Source organism: Plectropomus leopardus, chromosome 11, assembly GCF_008729295.1.
Source record: "Plectropomus leopardus isolate mb chromosome 11, YSFRI_Pleo_2.0, whole genome shotgun sequence".
In the NCBI taxonomy this organism is placed as follows: Eukaryota; Metazoa; Chordata; class Actinopteri; order Perciformes; family Serranidae; genus Plectropomus; species Plectropomus leopardus.
The window spans coordinates 32,616,277-32,640,191 of record NC_056473.1 but is presented as its reverse complement, the minus strand read 5'-3'; the positions used below and the strand labels follow the sequence as shown (position 1 = coordinate 32,640,191).

Sequence of the window (23,915 nt, the reverse complement as noted above, 5' to 3'; positions counted from 1 at the left end):
ATTACGATACACTCGGGAACGACTGCTGAGTTTAATGCGTAAAACACAGTTCACCAGTCTGGTCCTATAGTGGACATTTTAACATACTACAGTTCCTAAGCCACTTAGTCTACAAAGTGTCTCGGTTTTTACTCGTGATCCAGTTGCATTTCTTAAAATCTAAGTGCTCACGAGGCAGGAAAAACTTTAACGAGGTTTATTTTGGAATATAAAAAAACCCAGCAGCCAAAGTCCTTCCAAAATCACATCTCCTCACTTCACTACCAACTTAGTGTCCTATTCCTGTCCTATAAAATCGTAAAAACACGTTCCTTTAGGATAAAACATGGTCAAAAAAAAAACCTACGCAGACTTCTCGTGACGTCATCCTATCCTCTGTTGTCATGCGCACTAAACTGCCTTACAGCACCATGGCTGCAGTACATAACTTAGCCTGCATATAACAAATAACAAGTAATGCAAATTTCAACATAACTTTAGATTAGTCTTTTGCTATACATCATTCAGAATATACAGAAACTGTTTTAAAAACTTGAATAACATCAAAACCTGGATGATATGTCATATACCAACAATAACATTTTTACCAAGTATAAAACATGTGATTAAGTGGCTCTCACAGGTCCGGTCTTTTTACACCAGCACAATGCAACTTCACACAATTCCCTGAGCTGGAAATGTATTCATATATTATGTGTTTCCTCTTGAGTGCTACAAGTGTCAGGACTCTATCAAGTGAGCATAAAAACTTGAAAGGAGAAAAGAAAGCGGGAGGATCGGGATAGTACATTTTGGACTTCAGAATTGTTTGATTCTCGTCATTCCAACATCATAATCAATCAAGATCTTCAGATCCGCATAGACGCAGGACCTTGCCGTGCCTTGTCACCCTCCCCTCCTCTCGTCTCACCCTTACTATCCGCCCAGCCCTCATCTATCAGCGGGATGTCAGGCCTCCCCGGCAGAGCTCCATCTTGGTTGAGAGTCCTGCCTTAAGCCCCATCAGCCGGAGGAGAGTCTTTGAGCTGCAGTCTAAGCCCCTCGCCCGGACCCCGGTCCCCTCATGAATATTAACCAGCCCCGAGCCCGGCTTTAATCTGCCTGATCCCCGCACTGCTGCCGCCGAGACGATAGCGAATCTAATTATTTGGTCTGATATTAACCCCCCGCTTACGTATGTGTGTGTGTGTGTGTGTGTGTGTGTGTGTGTTAGTGCAAACAGACACTAACTGAACTCCAGAGCCACCTTCTTTTGCCAAAGTCAGTTCAAATAAAACATTCATACACCATTCATACACACACACACACACACACACACACACACACACACACACCTCTCTCCCTCTCTCCACCAACCACCCCCCTCCACCTCCAGCGCAGCCTGCGACGCCCTCTCCTTATCAGGCCTAAAAACGCCCTCCTCAACACCGATAAAACTTGAATGCAAATGATGCCAGGCTGATTTCATTTCTTCATTTTCTTCCTCCATTCCCTCGTTCAGTATCAGAATGGCTCCTCGCTCACCCTCTCTCACTCTCTCTGGGGAGCCAAACGTGGCGAGTATGATGATGATGATGATGATGATGATGATGATGATGATGATGAGAAGTGGAGAACTTTCCCTGACGTCTAACCCCATCTCACATCGCCTCCTGCTATATATGTACTTCAATTAAAGGGGAGGAAATAGAGAGAAAAATATACTGACACCCCCCCCCTCTCTCTCTCTCACCACCCTCCCCTGCAGATCAACAGATTAAGATTTCTCTGTACAGCTGTCAACGGCCACAGTTTTACTGCTACCACAGGGGAATAAGTATGTTTGTATATGCAAATCATCACTGGTACATCCAGCACATCTGCATGTCTCAATAGAGTCTCACATGTTCTAATATGGTTTACACTGCTCTGGAGCGCCGAACAGGCCAGTCTCACGGTCATTAAATGTAAAATATACGAGTCAATAGAAGGAGGAGGATGGACAGACGGACGGAGCTGCAGAGGGAAGGGGGGACTGATGCAACAGTTTGGCCTTTTATCCAAAAAACAGGTCTGGTGCATAAAAAAATGAACAAAATCACATTGTTTAAGAGAGCAAATTGGCTTGATTTACTTAATACTTATATTTAAAAGGTGGGAAGAGGCCCAATTTAACAAGAAACTGCCATAAAAAGAAAAAAATAAGGAAAAATTACAAGAAAATTACCTGAAAATAAGCACAAAAAATCAAAGTAAAGAAATATAAATAAATAAATGAAAGAAAAATACCTCAAGAAAATGCTGATAATATTTTAAAAAAACCCATTCTGGACATTTTTCCCTATTTTTAAAAAATATAATTGCAATCTGAATATCCGCCCACACTTTCACATTATTTCCTTGTTACCTTTTACTTTTTTGTGCTCATTTTGTTTTTTTGAAAAAACGAAGCTTTACAGTATAGATGTAGCCTTAGCGGTTCGGCCTAGCTGCTTAGCTTCATAATGTTAATTGTAATGCTTTGATCTCCTAATAAAAGCTTGTTTTAACAGGCTGAAGTTGTACTATGTTTATTTACATTGTCCCTATAAAAAACCCATAAATAAATAAATAAATTTGAAGCTACTTAGTCTTTGGGATATTGTGATTGGCACTTTCTACAGGCCCATTTATTAGAATTATCACTACATAAATAATTGGCCTAAAATGATCAATGAATCAATTCAGTAACATAAAATAATAACTAAATATATAGTTAAAAATGGTTAATCCAAAAGTGAAAGCAGAAAATCCCCCCTGATCACTGGTGCATCATAGAAAACACACTCAAGGCCAATGTAAGAATACCAGTAGCATTCAATAGTGTTTCATACACTCATATCAAGCTTTTGTCAAACCCTTTGTCCTAAAAAAATTCAATACATAATATCTGTACAGCCGGTGAAAGACATAAGCCTGCAGATTTTACCGGTCATGACACATGACCAAAAAGCTCCTAAAAATCCTCTCCTGTATTTCAAACACTTTGTGCTCCTAGCTGGGAATTCAATAAGCCACCCTGCTCCTCTCCTGACCTTTTCAACCACCGTTCATTCATTCACTCCTCTCACAAAAATCATTCATTCAATCATCCACTTCACCCTCTTCCTCCCGTCTCCTCTTTCACTGTCTCTCCTGCACCGCCTCCTTCCTTTTATACACCACTTTTCTTTCTTTCTTAATCTCCGATTCTCTTCCTCTCCACAACTCTCATTCCTGCCCTTCTGTCTGCCTGCCCCTCCCTCCCCATCATATCTCTCCCTCTTTTCTCTCTCTCTCTCTCTCTGTCTCTCGTTCTATCTCTCGGCTACAGGAAATGGTTTCTTTCCCGATCCAGGGGGTTGGAGGGGTGTACTCACTGTCCCAAACAAAGAGGTCACTGTGTGAATCCTCCAAAAATACAAAGAAGAAAAGGAAGGCAGATAAAAATCAGAAACCTACTCTCATCCGCCTCTCTCATACAAACACACACACACACACACACACACACACACACACACACACACACAATTTACCTCCGTTGCACTCATGCAAAGCATTTATCAAACATTCAACAGAGACACAAGATACTTTTTTTTTACACTGTATATTCCCCTCACGAGGTACAAATATCGTCAGTACAGTACGTTGCTATGGCTCAGCGGCCGAGTGAAAGCTTACTCCCTTGTGCTCATATCGGCGCACACCTCCGAGAAGCAGAAAAAAAAGAGAGAGAAAAATAGAGGGAGCCAGGTTTGATGAGCTGCATGCAAATGACATGTAAAAATATAAAACTGCGATACTTAAAACGGGGGCCGAGATAAGAGATTTGAAAATGAGGCACTCTTGGAAAGCAGGCTCCTGAACTGCTGGAGATGAGGCTCAGAGATAGAGAGGATAGAGGTTTTCCCTCTCCTCTTCTCCTCTCTTACACCTCCTCCTCCTCCTCTTTCCTTCCTCCTCCACCCTGCAAAGCCGGTGCAGATGACAGGGAGATGCAGATACCAGCCAGTCATTGCCACTGAGTGATGAACACCTCCTCCCTCCATCTCCTTTAACCCTCCTCTTCCAACATTCGCTTCACCTCTCCTCCACTTCTCTCTTTTCTCTCATATTTCCTTTTGTCTCTCGTCTTTGGGTTTTAGTCGATGGACCTTTCTCTCCGTTCTCTTTTGGTCTCTTTTGTTCCTCTTTCTCTCTGGCCTGGCTGGCTGCATTTCCGTCTATCAGTATTTTATCTATTTTGGTGGTTTTCTCTCCCCTCTCTCTCCCTCTCTCAGGGTGATGGGCTCCTCTGTCAGGGCCGGGTTGACAGACTGAGAGACAGACAGTCATGATGTGAGCGAGTCATACGACAGGTAGCCCGTGTGGAGCACAATCACCACAGATAAAAAGGTAGCTCAGGCCGGCGAGCAGAGGGCCATAATGCATAGGGTCAACATTTTGAGGCAATATGTCCATCACTCAAGGGCCGACGTGGGATTTATCTCCATGTTTGAGGCCCCGGTGAGATGGCGGTTAAAGCTTCCGTAATGTGACGTACTCTCAGGTGATACAGAATTTTGTTTTTGTTGGCCAAATTTTGTACGAAGTCTCAAACTGAGTAACTGTGGGCTACTTCTGCTTCAACGATTACTTTTAAATTCAATAGTTTATCGTGATTAATCACATTTCTATCCACTTTTTTTGCATTTTAAAACAGTTATGAAGTCCATATCTGCAAGGTGAAGCAATTTTTACCAAGTTGTCACAATTAAAAATCAAATGACAGCAAAAAATGACATGGGACTAACATAAAGTGGGCGTGTCTGTAAAGGGGAGACTCACGGGTCCCCACAGAACCCATTTTCATTCGTATATCTTGAGATCAGAGGTCCAGGGACCCATGTGAAATAGCCATGCTGTTTTTGCATCGCCAAAATTTAGCCTTATGACGTGCTAATTTATGCTAATGACACTGGATTCCTCAGGTCTTCTCGTTTTCACAATATTGATAGAAACATTGTATGTCAATGTGTCAGCAGGGCTTCAGCTTATGGTTAAGTTCAGCCACGCTTGTTTTTCTGAATAAATAGTTATTTTTAAAAGCGTCCATATTTGTAAATGTAATCGATGCGTTGTTGAAATTAGGGCTGCTCGATTACAGCAAAAATCATAATCCCAATTATTTTGGTCAATACTGAAATCAGGATTATTCACCACGATTACTCACTGGGTTTGTTAACATGTTGCATTTATTGAAACTTCTATAAACAGTTGAACTTTGATACTTTTCCCATTGAGCTTCTTTTAATTCCTTAATTTAGCTCCTGTTGAGTTGCTTTGTATAATGTGTCCTTAACTGATGACTGTGCTGCGGTGGATGCCAATGGGGTTGTCCTTTTCTCCTTTTGTTATTTTATTATTCAATCATAGGCCACTTTGTGTTTAAACTTAAGATGATTCAAAGATTTGACGTGTTGCCATGTGGTGCAGACACTGCCATGAAGAAAATCTTGCATTTTATTCTTTTTTGTTCCACATCGGATGCTTCGTATCCAAACGCTGTTGTTCTTCTTCCGGCATCTGTCCTCGCGCTGATACAACTTGTCTATCGGCTGTAAGTGTTGAGCTTCGGCTGAGGGACGGAGGGGCGAAAATGCGCATGGCATTTAGGGCACAAGACAGAATAAGGGTACACTACACAGAACGTGGAGAAATAACTGTTTTTTCTTGATTACATTGTTATTGTAATCGTTGGGAGCCAAACTTGATATTGAAATTTTGATTAAATGCACAGCCCTGGTGAAAATTGCATTTTATTTGGTGAAGAATCCATAATGACTTGTTAAGTAGTCGGAAGTCAAAGTTTAGAATTTGAGACTTGATCTGGTATTTGCTGGCCTTGACTTGGGACTTGACTTGACTTTCTTGCGTTGACTTGGGACTTGACTCACGTCTTGAGTGCAGAGACTTGAGAATTAATTGTGATTTGCAAAACAATGACTCCACCTCTGGAGAGAGACTTTGATGTATAAATACTACAATATTCAGGCAGCGTAAAAGCTCTAGAAAAAGGTTCTTTCTTAATTTTAAAGCACTCTGTATTTAAAGATAGAAACTGATGTTCGTGCTCTCTAGTTCCTTTCAAGAACGTTCCCCATGTGTCGCGTTCTTCTGGGGGGCATCGCAGAAGGTGTCTCAACGCTCGCCGTAATCATCGATTTGTCATCTTCTGAAGGAGCACCATTTTAATTAACATTCTAATTTGATGGGCGGAGGAGAGAGAGAAACAGAGAGGCAGAGAAACACTGTTGATGAGTCCAGATAAAAAAAGATCAGAATCAGGATGTAAACAAACCGGCTCCGAGTCAACCCGAAAAAAAAAGAGAAGAGAGAAAACAGCTCCAGAGAGAATAAGGAGGAGACTGTGATCACCTTCACTCGTCCTTCCAGGGGAGCGAGGGAAGGAGGAAGTGGAGAGGAGAGTTAGAGGAGGTAGAGGGGAGGAGAGATAGAGAGTGAGAAGAGACTACCCAAAAAGTGTTTGAAAAGCCGTGGGTGGCGCGCCTTATCGCCCCAGTTCTCCTGGAGAGATTATTGGGGGATTAGTGCGAACGCTTGTTTCTAAAACATGATGAAAAGACGTTCGGCGCGTGATAACGCTTTGAACTCCCCTACTCTGCTCCTTCTAGGATCGTGCCTTCAGGCTGCCTTTCCACGAAAGACAGGATTGGGGTGGGGTGAGCTGCTGGGTGCTGCTGAAGGAGGGAGAACAATAGTGACAATATTGTGAGTGGAGTTTCTCCTGTGGAGCGCTGTGGAGACTTCAATTCGGACATCCGTCCTTTTGGGAAGAAGCGAGGGACGCCACAAACTCTCGGCATCACTCTTTCACCTCATCTGAAATTTCACAGCAATCCCGAAACTTCGGTCCAATCACACACTCTTGCACTATCAGTTAATTAAAGCAGGATCCAATCAGAAGGAGAGGAGATATAATATCAGATTTGTTATGTGCGATCCAATCAGAACAGCACAAGTGGTGCGCTCGCTCCTGGGTTGCCATGGGAGGCTCGCCGAGGAGGACCTGGTTGTTCACTCAACCAAAAACAGTGAGGAATCAGCAGCCAGCTGATCTGTTGATCAGTAAACATTATTATACCCTGTTCTAAAGTCCAACAGCCATATCAGCCAGAATATATTTAAATAGATAAATGGTTTTACGCCTCTTTCTCAAGAGATGCAAATGGCAGGATTTCCATATGACACAGGCCAGTTAACACGCCACTAATCTAATGAAGGAGATCTGTTGGAGGGAGAGCAAGGACTGGATCTCATTTGCCTCTCTTTGCCTCGTTCTCTCTCTCTCACTCCGTCTGCTCCACCCTGATTTCTCAGAACTGACAAACTCACTCCCACCCATACGATAACACACACACACACACACACACAAGCCAAGACAACATCAAAGACATTTCATTTTATATTGTTTCAGATAAAAATTTAAAAAAAAGAGTCATTGCTCTTAATATGTGTCTTTGTGTACATGTGTTTGTGTTGCTTGAGAGCATGCACGTCAAAAAATGCTTCCTGGTGTAGTTGTGTTGCCGGGTAGGCCTCGTATTTAACTGATAGCTTATCTGTCCGGGCCAAATAAGAAGCAAATTTGTTGAGAGAGAAGTTGAGAGAGAGAGGGCGATGCTGGAAGGGGCAGGACTGCAGAGTGGGCCATGCCAATCTCACCCAGAGATGGAGGGCGAAGCCTGGGGGCTTCACAGAGCCCGGCGAGGCTGAGGAGTGACGGAGACAGGTGGTATGAGAAAGATAGAAGTCAGGAGGGATAGACAACTGGGAAAGATCCGGTGGGGAAAAAAAGCACAAATATAGAAGTGAGGAGATGGAGAAAGCGTGTCTAAAGAAGGGAGGAGAACGATTCAGAATCCAACAAAGCAAAATAAGATACAGACGAACATCACAAACTACCAACGTTACTTACTGTATTTTGGAAATGAAAATGCTTTGTCTGTATCACAATGAGTTTGAAATTTATTATGCAGCCTGATGAGAATTAAGGAAAGATGAGGATTGCTCCTTTAAGAGATGACATCCATCTCTGTCAGATGAGCGTGTGCAGACACACCAGCTCGTTCTCATTCCAAACTCATCAAATAGCGCCGCTCCGTCCGTGCTTTTGACGTCAGCGTGTGATGCCAAAAACCACCTTCCACGTCGACATGCAACGCCCGTGGACGGGGTCACTGGAGAACGCGACCGAACGCCGTTCTGGGCAGTTTTGAGATATTAATCTTTAAAGTTTTGCTTTCCAGATAGCCTAAATGATATGACCTTTTTGTTTCCAGAATGAAAGGTTCCCAAACGCATCGTAAAAAAAACACCTCATATAATGTTAATAAGTTGGTCAAAATAAGAACATATGAATTACTCAATTCTGAGTAGTTTAATTTGTATTTGCAACATTTATCATTTGTATAACAAAATACTGATACTTGGTGTATCGATGCAATATCACCACACATAATCAGCACAATATTATATTGTATTAATTCGCTAAATAGCTTATTTTTTATGTATCCTCTTCATATCTTTCTGCATGCAAACAGTGATTTTCACATCGAGTATTATTCTTGTAATTATTTGAGCTTTCAGCTTTTACAAGTTAATTGCGATGAAATTAAGTCCATTAGGTTCATATTTAACAAATGAATTTTTGAAAATCGCGTTAATTGTCGGTCACCTTTAAGAAGCTGTACCAGCCTGAGTTTTAAAACTTGAGGGATGATACTGGTATCATAAGAAACTAGAAGACCTAAAGAATCATGCTGTCATGCTATTTTCTCACAGAATAACGCTTCAAATTTAGGCAAAATTTTGGTGATGGAAAAACGGCATGGCCATTTAAAAGGGGTCCTTTGACCTCTGACCTCTTGATATATGAATGAAAATGGCTTTTTTTTGGTACACATGAGCCTCCCTTTAACAGACACGCCCACTTTATGTTCGACCCATGCAGTTTTTTGATGTGTTTGATTTCTAATTGAGACAAATGACTAAAATTGTGGTTAGTTGCAATTAAACTATAGGAATTCTGTAATTGTGATTAAATTAATAATCGTTTGACAGCCCTAATTTATGTAAAACAGTGTGTAAAAATGAGTTTATCCTGTAATCCACTGTTTTTAGAATAAAACTGTTCCAACAATAAATGCAGTGCAATGGTTTGGTTTTAGCGGAGCAGCAGGAGATGAGCAGATTTCTCCTCTCCAGCACACTGAGGAGGTTAGCCCTGACCCCTGCTGACCCCCGAGGGAGGGAGGCAGGGAGGGATGGAGGGATGGATGGTGGAAGGGGAGGATGTGGAGTGACAGGGGGAGAAACACAGGAGGAATGTGAGATTACGGCCACTATCTCCAGCAGATACTGAAGGTCCGTCTCCTCACTTCTTCAGTCCACAGATAGGAGGGGGGGAGGAGGGGGAGGCGGGGGCAGAAAATGAGGAAGAAGAGAGAAAATGGGTATTAAGAATCAGAACGAGATGCTTTCCATATGAATGCAAAGCCCTCAAAAGAACAGAATCTGACTTTACAGTTTAGAGGAGGAATAGGACGGTATGGGCGGCGGAAGGGAGGGGAAGAACAAAAGGTGATGGGTGAGTGTGTGTGTGTGTGTGTGTGTGTGTGCACTCACACTCACACACACACACACACGCATGCACAGACATCTATCTGTACACTCAGAACCTCGCTGATAATAAACGAAATCTTAGAAATGAGAGCCTATCAAGCAGGAATCAATCACTGGGGTTTGTTGTCCAGGAGGATGGCGCCATGTGGAGATAAAAGACAGGCGGACGTCTGGGGAGGGCTGGGAGGAGAGGACAGGAGGGGAGAGGAGGACAGGAGAGGAGAGGACAGGAGGAGGGAGGAGGAGAGGAGGAGAGGAGAGGAGAGGAGAGGGGAGGAGAGGAGAGGAAGGGGGGGAGGAGGAGAGGAGAGGAGAGGACAGGAGGGGAGAGGAGGAGAGGAGAGGAGAGGACAGGAGAGGAGAGGAGAGGAGAGGAGGAGAGACAGGAGGGCAGGAGAGGACAGGACTGATGGGAAAAAGGCTTCAGTGTGATATAAACTCCATCTAAATTTCTCTTTTTTTTTTTACTGGGTGAACATTTTGGTGAAATGAATATGAACTGGTTCTTGGACTGCTTAAACTGGTTTGAGCTGGACTAAACATTATCACACTGTATTTGGCACCTGCAGCCAAAAAAACTCAAAATAACTTGAGATAAGACAAGCTAGTCAGGTACAGAGAGGCAGGTCAATTGCAAAAATGAGGTTGGAATGATGATGAGTATGCGTGTGTGTGTGTGTGTGTGTGTGTGTGTGTGTGTGTGTGTGTGTGTGTGTGTGTGTGTGTGTGTGTCAGGAAGCCTCTCCCAGCATCAGTATCATATGATTAGATGGACTTGCACATGATGCACAAACCCAGCCTCTGATAGAGCTCCATCCGGTCCCACACACCCGTTCCCAACGAACACACACACACACACACACACACACACACACACACACACATTAAGACTCAGACAGCTGTTTTCATTTCCAACTACTGTCACACACATACGTGATAAGGTGTTTATTCATTGTCTCTCTCTGTTACCCGACCACCCGACCTCTGACCTTTGACCTTTCCAGCTGAACTCTACAGTTCGTTGGAGGTCGCTCTTGAGCATGCTGCATTTAAACAACAATACGGTAGATTCTCTCCTAAGTGCTACAATGCACAAGATGTGTATTTATTTGTATAAATGTGTATTTTGTAAAATATAAATTATATTTTGAAAAAAAGGATTCAAAGGATGACCAAATATTTAAATATAACTAAGGGACTGTTTATTATTTATGAGAGGGGAGCACTAGAGGGACCTTTGAATTTTGTTAACACTAAGTCGTGACTGTTTATTAAAAATTTTATTTTATACTTTAAATGGCTGTGTTTTTTTTATTTACTTTACTACCGATTTTTAAAGAAAGCTTATAACTTCCCAGAGCCAAACAAATGTTTCCTTGTTTTGTCGACCAACAGTCCGAAACTGAGAGACTATTAATTTTCAATTATATAAAACAAAAGTAAAAGCAATAAACTGTGAGAAAAGCAGTAAATTGTCTAAAATGCATTTGAAAATCTGGAACCAGGGAATGTGTGCATTTTTGGTGAGTAAATGACAAAGTTGTAATTTTTCCATGAATCTACTAATTGAGTACTAGCCCAAAGAACCCAATTTTTTTGCTGAATTTAGAGCATGTGTGTGGTTTTAATCTGTTTTTTAGATTTAATATATATATTTGATGACAACTCATAAAACAGACATGCTGGTTCCATAAAGGAGAAACGCATAACATGAAAATAATTAATATGATTTAAAAATACGAAATCAAGTGGTTTAAATGTAGTACTTGAAATGAATTAAGATGCAAGAGATAGACATCTCAAATTCTGAAATTACCAACAACAACTTATGGCCTGATTACTATAAATTCATTTAACTGTACAAACATACAAAGTACTTTAAATTTAAGATCAGAATTCTACTGTTCTGTATTTTAAGAATGAGTATTTGATTCTGCTTCCGATGCATTGATGTTATCTTGAATAATGTCTATTATTTAAATTTAAGAGTTCATTTATGACGTAACAGTTAATAATCAGTTACTGTATTTCTGTCTCAGTGACCATGAAGATCATGTGGTTACTGCGTCTCATCAGAGCTCTTACCTCCGTCTCCTGATCATCTGTGCTGCCCTCTGATTGGAGGATACCTGGGTAGGGGCCCCACATCGTGTCTGGTTGGAGGTCCCTGCCAGCCACCACTCTGCTGTCACCGCCCTCCTCACTCAGCTCCAGGTCATCTAGAGGAAGGACAGACGAGAGGAGAAGCTGACATTAGAGAAGCTGAAACAAGCCTACTGTTTTTAGGACGAATAAATAAACTTGTTAATGTGATGAAGTGAAAACAACCTTATCATTAAACAACCGTGATCATCCAGGCAGAACCATCAATGGCAATAATGACCACGAAACCAAGCATGGAGCATTTCTCAGATTTTAGGAAGTTTCTGGAATTTAGGACATTTCTCGGAATTCATGACATTTCTAGGATTTTAGAACATTTCTAGGATTTTAAGATGTTTCTTGGACTTTAGGACATTTCTACTATTTTTGGACATTTATATGGCTTCAGGACGTTTCTAAGATTTCAGAACATTTCTCAGATTATAAGACATTTCTGGAATTTAGTTCATTTCTCAGAATTCATGACGTTTTTAGGATTTTAGGACATTTCTGGGATTGTTGGACTTTTTTGAAGATTTTAGGACATTCGGAGCTTAGCTAGGACCTCTGTCAGGAGGTGCGGGCCTCCTTCCGGCAATTGTTTTGATAAACAAGCTCTACTTTTATGCTGTTTTATGCATCCTGGCACCTTATGTATACAAAAACTACTACAAAACAATTCCCACTGCATCAATTTACTTTTATTGTGAATTAGAAAATCACTGGGGGGCCACCTGCCACTCTATCAGGGCCCAGATTTGGCCCACAGGCCGTAAGTTGAGTATCACTTTATTAGAATCTGAGTATGGGAAACGATATCTAATCAAAATATCTGTTGAAGCCTTAAAAAAACACATGGCCCATGATATGCTTGAGATGAAGAAAAAAAATGTTAAAAAAGCAGCATGTGGCTTGAACTGACCTGACCCCTCGCAGCAGCTCAGAACGAACAGCAGAAACTGTCGACAGCTCGACAGCAGGGGGAGTTTGACACAAGCCGAGCACTTTCTGTCCTGGCCGCTTCAAACAGGGGAAACTTCTTGTGTACTTCCTCAAATTGATAACTGTAGAAGGATGGCAGTGACGGCTGTGGTCTGAGCCTGCTGCAGCCCAGATAGAGCCAGTTGGCCGGAGGCATCGAGGGCTGATCCATCTATTTAAAAACTTGAGACAGCTCTGAGTGCAGGAGGAGCAGCGGGCCGTAGTGCAGAGAGTTCTCTGCACGTCTGAGGATAAATGAACAAGTTTGAGCAACACCACAGTGAGAAGCTTTCTCATTATGACCGTCCACCTCTCTCTCTGATCAAAACACACACAAAATCTGCCTCCTCTCCTCCCCGCCCCCCCCTCCCCCCTCATCTCGTCCATGGTTCAGGCGACTGTTTCGGGGGGTCGGTCTAAAGTGGCGGGCCTGATAAGAGTGTTTGTCTAACACTCTCCATGTCAAAACACTCATCTATCTTCTCTGTATCTATCCCCACCAGAGAACAACGGACAGACGCTGATAAAATGGCTTTCCCACAGCCTGTGGGGGGGGGGGGCGGCGTGTGGGGAGGAGGTGGGGGTGTTGGGGAGGGGGTGGGGTTACGGAGGGAAGGAGGGAACAGGAAGGAGTGTGGTTTGAGGGAAGAAAGTGCCATAGGAGGGATGCAAGGCGGCAAGAAGTAGATATTAATTTAATAAAACGAGTCCTTAACCCTTTGAAACCTGGAGCAAAGTCACTTTTTTGTGCTGCTTTCAGATGTAGTGTTTAAACCTTTAAATTAAAGAGAAAATCTGTGTGATTTCTTTGAAAAAAAAAAAAAACCATGGGAAAAATAGCCAATGAGCAACTTTTAGGAAATTATTTTTTAAAATAATATTTGTAATTATAATTTTTATATAATTATATCAAGTTACAAAATTCTTATAATTTTTAAGCACTTTTTCTTTTTTTTTCTTATTATTTTCAGGTAATGTTCACACCAAAAAGCTATAGGGAAAACTATATTTATAATGAGCATAATTTACTTTTTTTTTTCCTTTAATGTTTTTCTTGATTGCTCATTACCCTCTTTCTATGTATTTGAAAAGAATTAAGCCAATTTTGACAGGTTTCAAAAGGGTTAAAGACTAATAGCGGTAAAAAATATTTTGTCGACTGTTGCGGCAACATCACACAGGAAGTGGTGTATGTCTCTTAACACAGCTTGAAGTTGCGATGACACAATATAATGAATAACACACATGTTACACAGTGATCAAATTTTACGGAACTAAGTGACCTGATAGTATCTGTTTTATTAGGATCCACCCTGATCCACCAAGTCTATGCACTCAGAAAAAAACACTTATGTGCTTTATTAAGTATGGTTTTTTCAAACGAGTGTCGACACACTCTGTTCATATGTCACACTGTAAGCAGCTCCACTTTTTCATTCCCTTGCCCCGCTGCACCTGAGAGCGTGACACTGCTGCCAGACGCAACAAGAGCTGACCTGACCTGTCGTGCTCGGGTCAGGTTGGGCTGAATTTTTTATTGAATGACTCAGGTTTTGGGTGGAGCTCAATTTTACAAATATTTATGAAAACAACTTTTTTTTTGTTAGAATAGATCACATTAAAGAGGATATCTCTGTCAGGGTGTGGCCCTTCTGGTACATGATCAAATTCTGTTGGGGTTTGGACACAAATGTTCCAGGTTCAAGGCGGCTCAGTGTCACATTTCAGTCCCAGGTCAAGCGCCAACCCAAACATGACTCCTCAGACAGTCTAACCTGCTGGCTACAGAGTCTGAAGTCCAGCGTCTGTCCAGCCGGTATCTCCTGTCTCATGGGGCCTCAGTTTGGCCACTCTGACCCTCCTTATCTGTGCACTCCATCAATGTCCAGTCTGCCTCTGTGCCATTGGCCAGTCGGCTACACATGGGACTCTTATCAGCCTGACCAGCTCAATTGACCCTCATTGTGAAACGGTGCGAGGATTTGACCTCAGTAAGCCAACACAGATATTAACTTATAAACAAGCTCAACACAAGCATTAGTTTGTTTGGTATTAAGGCTGAACATGTGTCGTCTTCCTCCTTTCATGACCTGTTGCATCATATCCATTCATGAAGGCATGCCTCAGGGAAAACCAAACAGGCGGCAGGGTCGAGGTCAACCTAAATATCTAAACGTGTGCACGGAGTACTCTGAGGAGCACTCAGTGAACATAAACAGGCCGAACACAAAAATCAACTGCTGAAAGCTGAACAATTTTTTTGCCATTGCCATCAAAGTGTGGCGCTGATGAAATATCATTAATTTAACTCCTGCAGAGGGTACGCAAGATTTTTTTTCTTAAATGCAAAAAAAAAGTCATGCAGAATTCCTGAAATGACAATAGTATATTAAGTTCAATTGAAAAAATGTAAAAATTAGTTTAACAAACAAATATTATGTTAAATATGCCTATGTTTAATACAATTTTTAACTGCCGTAAACTGTTGCAAAAGACATAATCCCCTTCATGTTTACGTTTGTTGAAAAATAGTTAGAAGCTAAATGTTAAATACATGCTATTATATACAATATCTCATTAAATATGGGAGAAAACAAGTATTACATTAAACATTTAACAGTATTATGAGTGTAAAAGGGAAATGCTTTAGTTTTGAAGTGCAGAAAGTGACCGGTTGAGCGCTGATTTTTCACGTTTTAGCATTGACATGAGCACGAACCGAGATGCAGAGGTCCATATGTTCGGCCTTTTCTTCTTTGTAAAACTGCAGCATATTGTCCAGTAAAATGTTACATTTGAATGACACCTGTTTTTGGTCATTATCAGAAGCTACCACAACATGAGGGGAGTATAGATTCATTTCAGTTGAAGTTTTGTCTCCTGACTGTCTGACTGTCTGAGAGTCCAATGGATAAATGTGACTTTGATTATACTGCACAAGTTGTGTGAGAGTCTGTAAACAAATGTTTTGATACAGTTTTGCTGTTGTTAAAAGTGGAATGTGTCCATTTTTGGATTCTTTATTCACCACTGTTTTTCTTTATTAATTCAACGTAACACGTGCAATTGATTAAGCCTACAAATGGTCATTTGGAGGATGTAATATTCCTTTAAGGGCATATTATATTACATTTTGGGGGAAATTATTCCATTATTTGGTACTACAAGCATCAATGACTGTAGATCAATTAGTTGTCTTGGAGTCTGTTAAATAAGATAATGCCTTTTCATAATGGTAGAGAGAAAGTGCTATCTGTGCACCTCCACTAATGAGTGCTGCTTGCTAATCCCAGCAGGTTAGCTGTGTTCACTGGGGTAACACGAGGCCTCCAACAATCCTAATCCCTGTTAATTACCCCTCCTGCCCACCACAGACCTGCATAATAACCCAGCGCTGCTTATCAATATGGCTGCACTGGCTGCTACTACCCTCACTGCTCTGTATGATACTACACACACCCACACACACACACACACACACACACACACACACACACACACACACACATTATTCTCTCTGTCAGAGATAGATGACCCGTTTCCAAAAACGTAAGGTTGAATGGGCATCCTGTAAATATCAACCAGCTCCAGAGTATCCATCCACACTGCCTCACTCATTCAGTGCTCACACACACATACTACCTACACACACTAATACACACAGGTCCACAAGATGACACATTGACACTCAGCGCACACACTGCGGCCACACACATCCAGCCTGTACACACCATCACACCAATATACACCCCCTGTCACCAGCTACACACACACACACACACACACACACAAAGGCTTATCAATACGGACGCTTCAGCAGCCACTGGGGCGTCCAGGCCTCTTTGACGAGCCAACACAATAAAACAATCAGTCCGCCATTAATGAAATGACTAACGCAATTAACCGATGAGTGGGGAGGAGGGGGTACAGAGCTGAAGGTGGCAGACGGCCGTTAGACGAGACCAGAGTGGTGCCGATGACATTGTTCCAGGAGTTTTGATTGTTTTTTCATTCTTTTTAAAGATTCAATCAAGTATTGGAGTTCCTGATTTAAAAAGAAAAAAAAAGATGTAATTATCTAGTGCAAATTTTGCTGATGTTTAAGCCCCTGCAACCTGTGAGAACTGGCTTGATTTTTTCAAAAGCATGGGAAGACAGCATGAGCAACAAAAGAAAAAAATACAGCAAAATTATCAAATAATTACTGAAAAGTACAATAAAATTACTTAAAAATTAGTAAAAAAAAAAAAAAAAAAAAGTAAGAAGAAAGTAAAAGAAAAACAAGGCACACAAGACTTGGAAAAGTGCCCAAAAATTTGGTAACATTATTTTAATAATGATTTTTAATGATTTAAAAAAAAAAAAAATGTGATAATTATAAATGTACTTTTTTCCCTAGACATTTTCCTTGGATTTATTTTTTAAAAAAAATCTAAATCTACTATTTTATAGCTACTTATGGATGATTTCTTATTAGGTTGATCAATGCCTTTTTCCAGGTTTTTAAAAGAAATTGCAGCAATTTGCTCTGGCTCTTAAGGGTTAACTACTTGCCAAAAGGCATCTGAAAGCGGCACAAGAAAAGTGATGTCGCTCAGGGAGTCAAAAGGTGAAGTGGGAGAAATTTTCAAAGGAACAGTGAGTTTCATTCATGTTGTTCGATTGCTGTATGAGATCATGATAGAAAACAAAATGTGGTCATTTTTTTAGTTTTTTTTTCCCAAAGCTAAAAACATTCTTTTTTACTGTTTTATAGAGATTAACACAAAGCATATAAAGGATGCAGACTTCCAGAAAGATACTACCGTGCTTCAGTTAAAAAAAATAGGGTTACAAAGTTAAATTACATTAAAAACAAACAGTAAATGTCAAAGAAATAGAAGTCAGAGATTGAGTGTTATATCATGAAGCCATTATCAAGACTCACAACACTGGAAAGGATTTATTTTCATCAACAAAAAGAATGATTTAAGATTTGTATTTAACATGAAGCCCTACTGGGAATAATATGAGACACAAAAGTGATATTTCTTTACTTAATCAGGCAGATTAATTATTGCGTTCTCAGATGATACATCTCCAGGTAAAGTCACTTGGAAGCAAAATTAATTAAACCTGCAGGTGAGCTGTTATCTTAACTGATATGTCATATTATTAATAAATGCTTACTTGGTGGAAACTGTCCACAACTTTTGGAAGAGTCAAAAACATTACCCGTACCCAAAGAAAAATAAGAAGATTTTTCTGGCTCCAACTGTGGGCTTGTTATAAAGCTGGCGATGCTTATCGAGATGCCTAAGACATTTGTTTCCAGTCCTCTGCTTTGTTATTTTGGAAACAACAGTTTGTCACACTTATTGATTGCATAAGAAGGAGATGGAGTGAGTGCACACAATGAGCGTGTCTTTGAAAGCAAAAACATGTCCCATGCATGTGGAGTCCCACATGGCACCAGCTTGGGTCCACTTTCATTGTCTGTTCTCGTGTTGTTATATTAACTGTATATATGTGAATAAATAAACCTTGATCTATGCTGTATGTCACAAAAAGGTATAGAATTATTTTCTGAGAGAAAAACTGAAAACTGAATTAAAACATGAATTGAAAAGGGTTATTTTGTTGTAAGAATGTTCTCACAAGTAGCGACGTTATTGGAGCACTTCAACAGTGTAAATAAATGGGTGACATATCAAATTTGGAAGAGTAAAATATGATAGAAGATAAAAAATATGCGTCAGTAGGATAAACTAAACAAAACAGGACAGCAAAAGTTACAGTGCAGTGACACTACAGTGCAAATTTATATTACACAAGGCCTTGGCAAACTGAATTAGAGCTGCATCTATAGATTATTTTCAATATTGATTAATCTACTGGTAGTGTTATTGATAAATCAAATAATTGTTTGGTCTATTTAGTATCAGAAAACAGTGAAAATTGTCCATCCCAGTCTCTGAAAGTCCAAGGTGATGTCATTAAATATCTTTTTTGTCGTTCATAAATCAATACTCAGTTAACTATGATGTAAAAAAGAGAAAAACAGCGAGTATTTTTGGACATTTTCACATGAAAAATTACGTAATTGATTATCAAAACAGTTGATTAATCAGTGCAGCTCAAAACAGGAGTCTTGAGCCCTGATTTAAAAGTAGAGTTGGCGCAGACTTTAGGTTTTTTGGTAAATATGTTGTGCATTTAAACTGAATGCTGCTTCTCTTTGTTTACTTTTACCTCTGAGTAAACAGTTATCAGACCTCTTCCAGACCATCTGTGGGATCTTCATAATGTCTTCACATTTTCATTTTTTAAGTCAGTTTGTAAACTTTCTTGTCCGTCGTTGTGAGAACTGAAGTCTAACAGGCCAGCTGTGCTCTGTGTGCAAGGGGTCACACGTGCAAAAACCACAAATAAGGACATCATACCTGGTCATCCAATAGGAACAAGCACCCTGAACAAACAGCCTGCCTGATTGGATATCAATGAGGAATAAAGGGGGAAAAAAAGAAAGGTGTAACCCAACACTGATGTTCTCCTCTATCCGGCCTAATTGATTTTTAAAAAGACTATTGTTGATATCAAATGAGCACATCGCAGCGGAGCTATTGATTTTTTGACACCACAGAACAGGAAATCTTTATCTGCGTGCTACTCCGACCCCACACTAATAGGTGGGGTTTAACCTCTGCTGAATGACAAATCCCAACGCCTCCAGTTGCAATTCTCTCTCTGGCCCTCTTGGGAAACACAGGACAAATACCGGAGTTCTTTTATGGTCAGAAAAATGGGATCCTGTGTTTTACGACATACAATGACAATTCTAATTATATCTACCAAATATACAAAGGCAATCTCCTCATAAATGGGAAAGAATAGTGACTGTTTTTGCTTACAGTCTCATTCTGCGTTATATGAGTTACTTTATACACACATACTGAATATTACAGAGCAGGCAGGTATCAAAGGTAACATTTTTTATCTTTTGTGTACACAAATCTGTACATTGTTCCCTTGAATTGACCTCAAATTAGTAATCTGTGGATCGACATCAGTTGTCTTGCGTTCAGATGCCTTTCATAAACTATTTAACTCTTTGAAACCTGAGCAATATGATCTGATTTTTCTCAAACATGAACAAAAAAAAAGGCAATGACCAACATGGCCAGAGATGTCCAGCAATTCGTAAAAAAAAAAAATTAAAAAAAAAAATGGTAAAAGGTGATAAGAAAATAATCTGAAAATTAGTATTTAAATAAGGGGGAGGTTTATGAGAAATTATCTAAAATAGGGAAAAATGTCCAGAAAACTTTGATTAGTTATTAAAATTAAATATTTAAACTTATCATACAGAACAAAAATGTTTGCTTGAAAAGGTTAATTTTCTTATTTCTTTTTGCTTTTATCTTATCTTTTTCTGCTTTATTTATTTATATTTTTTTTTCCAATTCCAATTATTGAGCCAAGTCTTGTTACATTTCTCATTGATTTTAATAGAAATCAAACCAGTTTGCTCAGGTTTCAAAGGGTTAAAGGCCATGAAAACCTTTTTCATCAGCTTCCAGCTATGAGTGACGGGATCCTACCTGAGCACACTATCCTCTACAAAAGTTTAATTTCTTTTGGTTGTTTAAATTGACAGATCTCTATATTTCTTTTTTCCTGTGTGTGCTTCTCAATTGAGACTTCCAAAAGTATAATCTATTTCCCACATTTACTAGGAATCTTTGTCACATAAAAATATTTAAAAAAATATGCATCATTTTGCCTCCCTTATTTGACTAAACAATTAATTTGGCACTGTCCTTGTTATCTTGCAAATGTATATATATATATATATATATATATATATATATATATAATGATGCAACTTTGATCATCAACCTTCAGTCATAAATCAATTTTTTCAATCTGTTTCGTTGTTTTGGTTAAGCTCTTGATAGTTTGCATTTATGAATCCTACCCAGCTTTCTCCATTAATGACATCTCACATCATTTATACTGCCGGCTGATAAAAGGCCTCAATCTAACAACAACCGCGACCTGATTGCGCCTCCTTTCTCTTTCTCATCCCTCTCTCTCCATGATCTTCCATGCAGCACCCCTGGGTCCCTGGAGTCCGGCAGGCTCGGCTCAGCGGCAGATAGACATTTCTGGGATAGGCATCTACTGCTCAGGACCACGCAATCATTTCCATTTTACCCTCTGTTGCACAGGCAAGATAAGACACCTGCGTAGCCCTGCTAATCAGATGAGCTTCAACAGAACTTTATCATTGACATTTACCACTGTTTACCCAACTAATTTCTCTTAACTGCACTGCTGAACTTTTATCTACAAAATACATACACCACCAGAAAAGAGCAAGAAGCAAACATGCAAATTCACAAATATGCGAAGAAAGATAAAATGAGGTGGAGAAAACTAAAAGCATTTTTTTTTCTGTTCAGAGGACGAAGGGGGTGAAAACAGAACAAGTGACAGGGCTACTGTTGATGAGATGAGCCCTCCCCTCCTCCTCCTCCTCCTCCTCCTCCTCCTCCTCCTCTGCCTCCTGCTCCCCGCAGACAACAACAAAACAAAAAGAATGCTCACATACACGTACAAAAACTTGCATTTGCAGCACAATGCCGCGGTCGCGGTTGCGGAGTTATATTTATTGCTGATAAAGAGTGTGCGTCTGTATGCATGCGTGTGAGAAAGAGAGTCCAGTGTTATCCAACCAGTCACAAGACAGACGCTGGGAAAATGTGCGCATCCTGTTTTAAAATGATGTAAACCAGTTGCATAAGTTAATGTCAGAACTGGTTCTATGTGTCAAAATGTTACAAGGCCACAAAATGTGCCAACTTTTTCATGTTCATGTCTCATGAGTGGGTGTTAGCGTGGTTAACCCACCGCACCAGGGAAAATGTTGGGGTTGCACAGTTTTGCAAACCATAGATATGTTACATTTGGACATTGAATACCACTGCAGCCCACTGTTGGAAACATACAAACAACAAAGCGGTTGTGTTTTAAAGAGTCATTGTTGTCTTTTCATCAGCTTTTAGGCCCCACATGTATTTTACCAGTGGGGACAGTGACACCAAAAGTGGTTGTTCTTAACTGAGACGCTGCTGTCACTCCTGTCAGGATAGTGGCATGACAAACAGTTCATTAAGATTTTTTTCAGCATTTTTGCTGTTATTGGAAAAGACAGATGAAAGGGGGAGAGGGAGGGGATGACATACAGCAAAGGGCAGCAGACTGGAGTTGAACTCGTGGCTGCTGCAGCAAAGGCATAGCCCCTTTCACGAGGTGCCTACTCTGCCAGGTGAGCTTCCAGGTGCACCCGGAAGCGTTTAAATGTTTAATTGTTTAATTGCACCTACAAATAAAATGTTAAATTGATTGTGCAATTAAAACGTTAAATTGATTGTGTAATTATACTGTTAAATTGATTGTGCAATTAAAATGTTTAATCAAACACATTTCTTTTAATTAAACAATTGGTTTATTAAACAATTGTTTAATTGCACCTGCACTACCAGGTGAGCTAGCGGGTGCCTTGGAAATTGTGGCATTTTTACTAAGACATAACCTCTTTCCCTGTCTGAATTGTGTCCCCAGCGGCAGGTATTTCGAGCCAAAACACGATCTTTCCCTAATCATAAACAAGTCATTTATGTGGCTCAACCTAACCACATTTAACCAGAGAATTGTTTAAAGATAGAGTTTCATTGTATCTTCTACATAATAACATGTTAATGTAACATATACATGGTTTGCAAAAATATAAAAGAACATATTTTCTGGCAATGATAATGGGTCAACCACAGCAGCTGCTGAGCCCTATTCATCCCACACTGTGTGCAATATACAGTTATTTAATGCTTAATTTAGTTATTTTTGGTAAAGCTCTTGAAAAGTCTAAAATTTTAGCCCGTTTGCTTCTGTGATGAAATGACCGGCCACCACAGAAGTCAGGCTGTGCTCATTCAGTATTTAGTCAGCAACAATTTTGTGAGAAAGACTAAATAAGAAAGAGATATAAACAACTTCCACTGGCCTTCATGCTGCTTTCTACTATTTACTGACCCAGTTTTCTGGCCCGTTAATGATGTAGAGCATCGCACCAGGAAAAAATCCCCAAAAAGGCCTAACTCATCTACTGCAAAGCCTTGCACACAGCTCTGAAATACCTGCAATGGGAAATCAGTCATCGCCTATTTTTAAGGGGTTAAAAAAAAAAAAAGGGGAAAAAGAAGAACTTAAGCAACCAATAACACTTTCAACAGACATATAGGCTACATGTTAATATTATATTAGGGTAGACTTGAAAAAGTCAGAAACGGTTTTAAATTCCACAAACACCCACAGTTTACCAAGGTCGGTCTGTATTCCCTGTCTTTGTAGCTGCATTTACACTGCCTGTTCAAGGTGGGAATATCCCGAGTTCAAGAATGTATTAAGTAATTAAACACAAAAAAATACATGTTACTAACTGTTTTGAGAGTTTACAATGCAATGTCAGAAAAAAACGATTCATAAGATCCAACTTGCCATGTCTGAGCATTTTAAAGTCTTTTGAAAGATTATTTGAAGTCATTTTAAAACCAATTAAGGCCTTTTTTCAAATTAATAAATTCAATATATTTATAGACTTTTATAAGGATCCACGGGAACTCTGATATATTATATGGCACGCTAGAGGCAGACACTCGTGTAAAATATCACAGCCATCAAGCCTTTTTGAATGCAGGATGCCGCAATGCAGTGTATAATAAAGTGTATAATCACACGCACATCTCAGGGGCGGTATTAAGGGGGGGGCCTTGGTTGCGGCCCTATAGCGTGATCTCTGTGTAAAAGCAGGTCACGTTTAATAGAAAACGGCTAAAAAACTCAACGATTTCCAACATTCACTGTCAAAGCAAAACAACAGACTGGAGATTCATGACTGGAGGAGAAAGCGTTAATTCTTGGGAGTAATTCTGATGTGAAAGTGCACGATTGTGCGCACCTCAACGAGTGTGTGTGTGTGTGTGTGTGTGCGCGCGCGTGCGTGTGCGAGAGGGCACGTACTTCCCGAGCACAGCTGCTCCTTCACTCACACTCCCACCTCCATCTCTCCC

The 23,915-nt window shown here is 40.2% G+C and overlaps 1 protein-coding gene across 1 annotated transcript in view; it reads right to left on the bottom strand.

Annotated features, from left to right (window-relative positions):
- Window positions 1–23,915, bottom strand: part of zfpm1 (zinc finger protein, FOG family member 1) — a 136,230-nt gene that overhangs the window by 16,515 nt on the left and 95,800 nt on the right. The window contains 1 exon segment of the mRNA XM_042496129.1: window positions 11,767–11,900. Coding sequence (XP_042352063.1) covers window positions 11,767–11,900 — 134 coding nt within the window.